The sequence below is a fragment of the Ailuropoda melanoleuca genome, chromosome X (genome assembly GCF_002007445.2).
Source record: "Ailuropoda melanoleuca isolate Jingjing chromosome X, ASM200744v2, whole genome shotgun sequence".
NCBI lineage: Eukaryota > Metazoa > Chordata > Mammalia > Carnivora > Ursidae > Ailuropoda > Ailuropoda melanoleuca.
Genome location: NC_048238.1, coordinates 112,363,362 through 112,373,616, shown reverse-complemented (window position 1 = coordinate 112,373,616; position 10,255 = coordinate 112,363,362). Strand labels below are relative to the sequence as shown.

The window sequence follows — 10,255 nt, the reverse complement described above, 5'->3', positions numbered from 1 at the left end:
CGGCTCCCCGTAGGCTGCCGGGCAGACGAGTCGTTGGCGTGCGTCACGCTCCTGCCGCAGGAAGAGTCGGGCGGCCTCGGTCAGCGCCAGCGCCTCCCCAGGCCCGTGGAAGAGCGCCTGCTGGCAGCGCGCGACCGCCAGCTGGCACCAGGCCGCGTAGGGCAGGCACTCCTGGGCGCGCAGCTCGCGGCCCAACTGTCCAAACTGCTCGCCCGCCTCTGCCACGTTCGGCTTCCGCAGGAACCGCTTCTTCAGCTTGTTCGACACCTGGCGGTAGCGGGCCAGGAAATCCCCAGCCTCAGGCCCGGGGCCCGGACCGCCACCCAGGCCAGCAGCGGACGCCGCCATGTTCGCCGCCCGCGCGCTGACGCAGACGGTTGGACGTGGCGGCGCCTGGATGCGACGTGCCTTGCGTCCCGCTCGTACGGGCGGGCCGCGCGACTGCGCGCGCTCGCGGAGCCCGCGCGCCGCGTTGCCCCGGTGATAGGCAAAAGAGCGGGATTCGCGGCTCGAGGCGTCGCCGGGTGCCGGGCGTCTCCGCAACTCGTGGGGCCTGGGGCGGGGCCTGGCTACGTGCCCGCTGTTGCCAGGCGACAGCCCGTTTGCCCAGGTCGCTGCTACGGGCGTCTCCTAGCGTCTGTAACCCAACCCGACCAAAACTCAACTCGCGACCCCGCGTGGCTCTAAGGCCAAGCTTGCATGCTTCCTGATTGCCGGCCCCCGGCCCCCCGCCCCGCCGCCGTCGCTCCTCAACCTTCCGGTCGAAGCCCCCGCCCCACTAGACTCGGTGTACCAACGGGTCTGTCCACCCCTCCGTCCCGCACCCGGGTTGCCGTTGTCCGTTCGCCCCCATCACGACGCCACAGTCACGGTCTTGAGCTCCGGCCCAAGGAACACCATCCCTCCCGGGCCCGTCCCGGGCTCTCACTTGCTCAGAGCCAACGCGGGGGTCTTCTGTGCCCCAGCCTCACCCCCAGCCCAGCCAGCCCCTCCCACCCAGGGCCACCCGCTGCAGCGTCCCCGAGAGAAACTGCTCTTCTCGGTCCTCCCGGACTCCGACCGCTCCCCGCACCGCAGGCGGACGCCGCCACCACCCCCGCCCCTCCGCCGCTCCAACGAGAGGGGCGCCCCACAACCACGTCCCACGCAAAGCGACTGAAGCACACACACACGGGGCTTCTTTCTTTTTTTATTGCTTTGACACGTGGGTTTCTTGACCCATTTTTCTTGACCGTCTAGGACTCTGCCCAAGGCACCAGCCAGGCCGGGGCCGCCCCAGCTGCGAGCAGGCCTGGCTGGTGCCTGATGGCCGGCCGGCCGAGGCCCGGCCACCCAGGTCGCGTCGTCGGGCAGCTAGTTCCAGGCCGGGGCCACCTGGGAGATGGTCGTGGTCCCGAAGAAGCCGCTGAGCAGCGCGTGGTTGTGGACTGCCATGTCCACGAGCTGCGGGGTGATGCGCCTCCCGCCGCTGTTCTGGGCCTCGTTGCCCGCCAGCTCCAGGACTTTGGCCGTCAGGTACTGGATGACTGCTGCTAGGAAGACCGGCGCGGACGAGCCCAGGCGCTGGGCGTAGTGGCCCTCCCGCAGGAGGCGCTCCACGTGGCTCACAGAGAACGACAGCTCGGCTCGGGCAGTGCGGGAGCGGGTCCGCCTCTGGCCACTGGACGACCCTCGACGGCTTCTGTCCCCCGGCATGCTGGACCTTGGCTGCGCTTTCTCCGACGGGCCTAGCTCGCGGTGCGGTGCGGGTGCGGTGTGGGTGCGGAGCGGGTGTGGTGCGGTGCGCCAGCGGGTCCCAGCTTCTTAAAGCAGCGGGTACTCGGGGCGCCTACGTCGTATCCAAGCGACCACGGACCAACCCCCTTCACTGGGGTGCACACTTTGTGACACGTATATCCGGTGAGGTCACTGCTTCCGCATTGGCCTCTGCGGAGAGCCTGGGCCTGCAGAGAAATGGGGCTGGCAGGAGCCTGCTCAGCCTGCTCCCTGCAGCCTCTCTTTCAGGGAATGCTCACTTTCCGCCCCACGGGGACATCGTACGGGAAAAAAAGAAAGAAAACAACAGACGTGGAGGATCCCGTGGCACCAAGCAGACACTCGAGGTGTGGGGCGACCATCACAACTATCTAGCTCCAAAACGTGGGCGCCACCCCAAAACGAAACCCCCGGACCTGACAGGCAGTCACTCCCGACTGCACCCCCCCGTCCCCACCTCCCCCGTAGCCCCCAGGCAACCACTGATCTGCTCCCTGTGTCCATAGAGGTTTTGCCTCTTCTGGAGACTTACCTAGAGATGGGATCATAAGACGAATAGGTGGCTTTTTGTGTCTGGCTGCTTTCGCTTAGCACCCACGTTTTCATTAGGGTCCCTCCACGTGGTAGCATGAATCGGGACTTCATGTCCTTTGATGGCTGAACGGTAGTCCACTGCATGGACAGACCTCGTGTTGCGTAGCCCGTTCATCAGTGGGCAGGCGTTTCGGTGATTTCCACCTTGGGGCCGATGGGGAGTGCGCCGCGGTGGGTGCTCCCGTGCAGGGTTCTGTTTGAGCACCGGTTCCCAATTCCTTCGGGCGTACACCTAGGACTGGGACTGCGGGGTCATACGGTCATTCTGTGTTTAACTTACTGAGGAGCTGCCCAACTGATTCCCACAGCAGCTGGACCACTTTCCGACCCCAGCAGCAGTGTGCGACGGTCCCACGTCTTCCACGTCCTCGCCCAGACTCGTCATTTTCCACTGGCTTTGTCTTCCTTGGGCCTAGAATAGCCGTCCCACTGGGTGTGAAGTGCTATCTCACGTGACTTTTTGTTTTCTTTTGGGGGAGGGGGGAGGGGAGGGGCAGAGGGGGAGAGAGAATCTTAAGCAGGCTCCGAGCCCAGCGCCCAGCCCGCCCTGGAGCCTGAGGAGGGGCTCGCTCTGACAACCCTGAGGTCATGCATGACCTGGGCCCAGGTCCAGAGTCCAAACGTTCAACCGACTGAGCCACCCAGGCGGCCCTCACGGTGGTTGTGATTTGCACGTCCCTAATGGCAGCTTTTCGTGTGCCTCTTGGCCATTTGTACATGGGCTTTGGAGGAATGTCTGTCTGCTCAAGTCCTTTCCCCATTTTTCTCTCTTTTTTTTTTTAAAGGATTTTATTTACTCGACAGAGATAGAGACAGCCAGCGAGAGAGGGAACACGAGCAGGGGGAGAGGAAGAAGCAGGCTCACAACGGAGGAGCCTGATGTGGGGCTCGATCCCATAACGCCAGGATCGCGCCCTGAGCGTGAAGGCAGACGCTTAACCGCTGCGCCCCCCCCATTTTTCTCTTTTTAACCCCGTTGTTTGTTGTAGAGTTCTAAGTGTTCTTTATGCGTTCTGAAAAATAAGCCCTTATCACATACATGATTTGCAAATGCTTCTCCCATCCTGGGGGGGGTTTGGGCCTTTCACTTTCCAGACAGTCCCTCTCCCTCCTCCCCCTCCCTCCTCCTCCTCATCCTGGGGGTTTGGGCCTTTCACTTTCTAGACAGTCTCCCCCCTCCTCCCCCTCCCCCTCTTTTTCTGGCTATGCTTTTGCTACCATATCTAAGGAACTGTTGTGTAATAGAGTTTCTAGACAGAGTCCTTTGATGCACAAATGTTTTTCGTTTGGATGGGGTGCAACTTTCCCTTTGTTTTTCTTCCTCCTCCTCCTTCTTTTCCTTCTTCTTCTTCTTTCCTGGCTGTGCTTTTCTGCCATATTTAGGGAACTCTGGTGGTTGACTTGATGTGTCAACTTGGCAATGCCATGGCACCCAGTTATTTTCTCAAGCTTTTTTCTAGGTGTTTCTGAGGTATTTCTAGATGAGATTAACATTTAAATTAGTAGAATTTCACCCCCTCCCCTGTAGCCAATAAAATGTGGAAAGCATAAATAAATACATACATACATACATACATAAAATTTCAGTAAGACATATTATGCCCCATAATGTGGGCGATTCTCATCCAATCAGTTGAAAGCTTTACTTGGAAAAAAACTGACCTCCCCCAAGGAGAAAGAGATTTTGTCAACAGACTTTTTTGGTCTTGAACTGCAATATCAGCTCTTCCTTAAGTCTTCAGCATGGTATCCTAGCCTGCAAATTTTGAGGTCGCCATCCTCCACAATATTATGAACTAATTCCCCATAATGTCTCTCTCTCTTTCTCTCTCTCTCTCTCTTTCTACACACACACACACACACACACACACACACACATTCCATTGTTTCAGTGTCTTTTGAGAATCCTGACTAAACAGATTTTGGTACCAAGAGAAGTTCTAGAGCAACAGAACCTTATGAATGAATTTTCTAAATTGGTTCTGGGATTTATGGAATTGGTTCTCTAGTTACTAATGAGTCTATTGCCAGGAGTAAAGAGAACACTGATAGTCCATGACATGATATGGCAATAGAGATACACCAAATATCACCATTGGATATTACTAATCAAACAGTAATAAGAGGCAAGTTTCTGGGTGACCATGTACATAAAACTTTAGAACATTTTTGTCAAGCTAATGAACATAATGAGTTGGCTGTGTAATGTCAGAGGACAAAGTGGGGGATAAATGAATGAGCTCTGGAATTCAAATTCCCAACTCAGGTATCACATAAATGACCTGAAAGCTTCTCCATCTGTGCTGAAGGGACCTTTATTTCCTATAGCCACAGACCTGAGTTCTTTGAAAACCAAACCCAGAAACTCATTCTGAAAGTGACTGAGTTACAATGAAAATTGATTTCCCAAACTTGCAGAATGTTAACTGTTAAAGTGTGGGTGAAAATTGGATGGAGGTATAGAGGAAAACCTTGATGAAGCTGGGGATTTTGAACCCCTAGATTCTGATGTCTTCCTCGCCAGTAAAAACAACCTCTCTACCCCTGTCTGAGAAGATTAAACCTGCATTTCTCTGGGGAAAGCTGTAATAGCCTCCCTTGAGGTATTTGCCTTGCAAAACACTGCCATTTATCCTCAGGACCTCCACCACCCCTTTCTGTTTCTAGACTCAAGTCCCAGCAGGCCCTACAGGTGAGGCACAAAGTGTGATCCATGAGGAGGTGTGCTGCTACGCTCCAAAGAACTGCTTGATTTTTCTAATTTATACAGACAAATCTGGGGACTGTATGTGGGAATGGATATTAAGAGTGTGGGTAATGGTGGAAGAAACATAAAGTTGAATTAAGCCAAACATATTGATTTGGGCCAATTAAGCAGTGATTCTTTATTCAATATTGCAGCTTGTCGAGTTAAAAAAGGGCTCTAGCACTTTGGTTATTTGGCTGAAACATGGACAAAAAGGTGGCCCACAGTAAATTAACCTGAAATATTAGTTCTGCCTTGGTATACTGTAGAGGGAAGGATTCAAAAGCTTAATGAGTTTGGAATATAGAGTGATTTTTCATTTAATACCTACTCATCCACCTTGGGAAGGTTTAGAGGGCACACCTTTCATCCCAACTGTCAGAAATACATTTGTGAAAGAAGCCCCAGTATCTTTGAGGAGCTACTGTGAACAATCTTTTCTGTAGGCCAGGACTTAACTGTGGAAATTGCTGCCACTGAACTGGGAAATCAAAATGCAATAGGAGTTATTAGACCCTGGAGGTGGCAGGAGCCAAGTGGCAGGAACTCAATAGCCAAAGGCAAGATAGGAGTGGTTAACATAACGGACAGCAGATGAAGCAGGAATCAGAATAGCCTGATTCATGGAGACCTATGATGTTGGCTAGTTGATCACAATGTTCCTAGAAGTGAAGTAGATAGGAAGATACATTATTTAGCTAGGGCTACCATAACAAAATATCACAGATTGGATGACTGAAACAACAGACGTTTATTTTCTCACAATTATGGAGGCTAGAAGTCCAAGAGCAAGGTATCAGCAGAGCTGTTTTGCCTGCAGCCTCTCTCCTTGGCTTGAAGATGGCTGCCATCTCACTATGTTCACACATGGCCTTTTGTGTGTGTGTATCTTTAGTGTCTCTTCCTCTTCTTATAAGGACACTGATAATATTGGATTGAGGACTCACCCTATGGTTTCATTTGACCTTAATTACTTCATTAAAGGCCCTGTCTCCAGATAGATTCGCTTTGGGTATTAGGGCTTCAACACATGAATTTTGAGGAAACACATTTCAGTCCATAACAGCAGCCCACCAAATTCTTACTTGATCTGTATAAACAGAAGAGTTTTAGATGTAGTGAACAAAAATCTAACTTGAATCACAAAACCCAAGAGTCATGGTCCCCCAGTCAAATCCCAGACTTGAGCCAGTTTAGAGTCCTAGAACCCCTTGAATGGAGAGAAGGCAGGGTTCCCTTGAGGAAGGACCTTGATACACTCCCCAAAATGTATACTCTTTTTTTTTTTAATTTAATTTTATTATATTGTGTTAATCACCATACAGTACATCCAAAATGTATACTCTTAATCTTTCTCCCAGCCTTCCCCAAAGGGACCTACAGATTTTTGTCAGTATGATTTTGAATTGGGGAAAAGGAAACAATCAGACATTTTGGGGGACTACTGGACACTGGCTCTGAACTCACTAATTCCAAGACACCCAAAGCATTACTATGGTCCACAAGTCAGAGTAGGGGCTTATGGAGGTCATCTGATTAATGGAGTTTTAGCTCCAGCCAAATTCACAGTGGGTTCAGTGGGTCTCTGAACCCATTCAGTGATTATCTCCCCAGTTCTGGAAAACACAATTAGAATAGACATACTCAGCAACTTGCAGACCCCATGCTAGTTCCCTGACCTGTGGGATGAGGGCTATTTTGGCAGGCAAGGCCAAGTGGAAGTCACTAGAAGATAAGTTATTGCATCTGGTCCCTCCTACACCCCCAAAAGAGGCACAACATCTAGTGGGCCTCTTTGGATTTTGAGGAACATATTCCTCATTTTGGTGGTTATTCTGAACCATTTCCAAGTAATCTGAAAAGGTGCTAATTCTGAGTGGAGTCCAGAACAAGAAAAGGCTCTACAGCAGGTCCAGGCTACTACCCAAACTTCTCTGCAACTTGAGCCATACGATCCACTAGATCCAATGGTGCTTGAAGTATCAGTGTCAAATACAGATGCTGTTTGGAGCCTTTGACAGGCCCCTATAGTTGAATCACAGCACGGGCCTTTTAGGACTTCAGAGCAAAGCTCTGCTATCCTTTGCAGATGACTACTTTCCTCTTGAGAAATGGCTTTTGGTTTGTTACTGGGCCTTGGTAGAGACTGAATGCCTAACCATGGGCCACCAAATTACTATGCTATTTGAACTGCCCATCATGAACTGGGTATCCTTTGACATACCAAGCCTTTCTTTTTAATACAGTTGGGCATGCACAACAGCACTCCATCATCAAATGGAAGTGGTATATATGAGATGGGGCCCAAGCTGGCTATGAAGGCACAAGTTGAAGAAGCCACCCAAATGCCCATGATCCCCACTCCTGCTACATGATTTTCTCTCTCGTCACCTATGGCCTTATCAAGAGTTCCTTATGATCAGTTGACAGAGGAATAAAAGACTTGGGCCTGGTTTACAGATGATTTTGTATGATATGCAGGTGCCATCCACAGGTAGACAGTTGCAGCCCTACAGCCCCACTCTGGGACATCCCTAAAGGACAATGGTGATGGAAAATCCTCCCAGTGGGCAGACCTTAAAGCAGTGGACCTAGTCATTTGCTTTGTTTGGAGGGGGAAATGGTCAGATGTGTGTTTATATACTGATTCATGGGCAGTGGCCAACAGTTTGGCTGGGTGATCAAGGACTTCTTTAGTTTTTTTTAAAGTAAGCTCCATGCCTAGTGGAGCACAACATGGGGCTGGAACTCACAACCCTGAGATCAAGACCTAACCTGAGATCAAGAATCAGACGCTTAGTGGTGCCTGGGTGGCTCAGTCCTTAAGCACCTGCCTTCGGCTCAGGGACTGATCCCAGGGTCCTGGGATCTAGTCCCGCATCGGGCTCCCTGCTCTGCTGGGAGCCTGCTTCTTCCTCTCCCACTCCCCCTGCTTGTGTTCCCTCTCTCACTGGCTGTCTCTCTCCCTCTGTCAAAAAAATAAATAAAATCTTTTAAAAAAAAATCAGATGCTTAACCAACTGAGCTGTCCAGGTACCCCTGGACAGAAATTCAGAGATTTCTAAGGAACACAATTGTAAAATTGGTGACAAAGAAGTTTGATGAAGTCGTATATGAATAAGCATCTCTAAATGGGCAGAAAAAAATATGATGATATCCCTGCCCCATGTGAATTTTCAGCAAAGGGTGACCTTAGCAGAGAAGGATATTCATACTCAAGTGGATACAATGAACTGTTCTGTGGATACCAGTCTGCCTGTTTCCCCAGCCACCCCACCATTGCCCAATGGGCTCATGAAAAAAGTAGCCATAGTGGCAGGAATGGAGGTCATGCATAGGCTCACTAATATGGATTTCCACTTATCTAGGCCAGGGCGGATACAGCCACCACTGAGTGCCTAATCTGCCATCGAAACAGACCAATCTTGAGTCTTTAAAAAAAAAATTGTATTTCTATATACTAGTATGACCATTCCAAAAGGGAAATTAAGAAAATATTTTTAGCAAAAATAAACTGCTGAGACTTCATCAAAATGAAACGCTTCTGCACAGCAAAGGAAACAGCCAACAAAACTAAAAGGCAGCCTGCAGAACGGGAGAAGATATTTACAAATGACATATCTGATAAAGGGTTAGTATCCAAACTATATAAAGAACGTATAAAACCGAACACTCAAAAAACAAATAATCCAGTTTAAAAATGAGCAGAAGACATGAACAGACATTTTTTCCAAAGTAGACATCCAGATGGCCAAGAGACACATGAAAAGATGCTCAACATCACTCATCATCAAGGAAATACAAATCAAAACTACAATGAGATATCACCTCACAACTGTCAGAATGGCTAAATTAACAACACAGGAAACAACAGGTGCTGGCACCCTCATGCACGGTTCATAGGAGAACTGTTGCAGCCACTCTGGAAAACAGTACGGAGGTTCCTCAAAAAATTCAAAATAACGTTTACCCAAAGAATGCAAAAATACTGATTTGAAGGGATACATGAACCCCAATGTTTATAGTAACATTATCAACAATACCCNGATGGAGCTAGAGAGTATTATGCTAAGTGAAATAAGTCAGAGAAAGACAAATACCATATGATTTCATTCATAAGTGGAATTTGAGAAACAAAACAAATGATCATAGGGTAAGGGAAGACAGAGGAAAACCAGTAAACAGACTTTTTTTAAAACAGACTCCACACCCAGCATGGAGCCCAATGCTGAAATCAAAAGTCAATACATAACGGACTCAGCCACCCAGGCACCCCAAAAAACAGACTCTTAACTACAGAGAGCAAACTGATCTTGACAGAGGGGAAGCGGTTGGGGGGGATGGGTAGGATGGGTGATGGGGATTGAGGAGAGCACCAGTGATAAGCACTGAGTGTCCTATGTAATTGAATCACTATATTATACACCAGAATCTAGTATTACACTCTGTGTTATCTACTGGAATTTAAATAAAAACTTTAAAGAGTCTGTTTTGTGTTGTCTGTTTTGTTTTGTCTCGTTTGATTCCACATAGAAGTGAAATTACATGGTCCTTGTTTTTCTCTGTCTGCCTTATTTCACTTAACACCCTACCCTCTAGGTCCATCCATGTTGTCTCAATACAAGAAATTGTAAAGATACTCTGGGCAGTAGAGAGCAGAAAAGAAAGTTCATCTTTTTCACAACTTATTAAGGATCATCCAGAGCTCACTGGGCTGTTGTATGTTGTTGTTTTTGCTGTGGTGATGACGGGAGTGGTGGTTTTCCCATGAGGGCTGAGGGTCAAGCAATGATTTGGATTTTTTAAAGTAAAAAAGTTTTTTAAATGACTAAATAAGTAAGCCACGGAGATGAGAAGTACAGCATAAGGAATATAGTCAATAATATTGTGATAACATGGTGTGTTGGCAGATGGTGACTCCACTTATCTTGGTGAGTATTGAGCAAAGTACAGAATTGTCGAATCGGTATGTTCGTGCACTTGAAATGAACATTGTATATCAATTACACTCCAATGATAAATAAAAATCTTTTAAATAAATGAATAAAGAACAATGTTGCTGAGGCGCCTGGGTGGCACAGCGGTTAAGCGTCTGCCTTCGGCTCAGGGCGTGATCCCGGCGTTATGGGATCGAGCCCCACATCAGGCTCCTCTGCTGGG

The 10,255-nt window shown here is 49.1% G+C and overlaps 2 protein-coding genes across 2 annotated transcripts in view; both read right to left on the bottom strand.

Annotated features, from left to right (window-relative positions):
• Positions 1-348, bottom strand: part of LOC117797393 (40-kDa huntingtin-associated protein-like) — a 5,052-nt gene extending 4,704 nt beyond the window's left edge. Inside the window, exon 1 of the mRNA XM_034649067.1 lies at positions 28-348. Coding sequence (XP_034504958.1) covers positions 28-348 — 321 coding nt within the window. The remainder of the gene's footprint in view (positions 1-27) is intronic.
• A 417-nt stretch (positions 349-765) lies between these two features.
• LOC100477187 (histone H2A-Bbd type 2/3) lies at positions 766-2,651 on the bottom strand. The gene is made up of 2 exons (XM_011217626.3): positions 2,288-2,651; positions 766-1,943 (listed from the first exon to the last, which is right to left on the bottom strand). Exon 2 carries the CDS (start codon positions 1,693-1,695, stop codon positions 1,354-1,356), a length of 342 nt encoding a protein of 113 aa, XP_011215928.1. The 5' UTR covers positions 1,696-1,943; positions 2,288-2,651; the 3' UTR covers positions 766-1,353.
• Positions 2,652-10,255: the final 7,604 nt, after the last annotated feature.

Excerpts from the sequence above, each read along its gene's own strand:
- LOC100477187 (XM_011217626.3), bottom strand. The coding sequence starts at position 1,695 with ATGCCGGGGGACAGAAGCCGTCGAGGGTCGTCCAGTGGCCAGAGGCGG.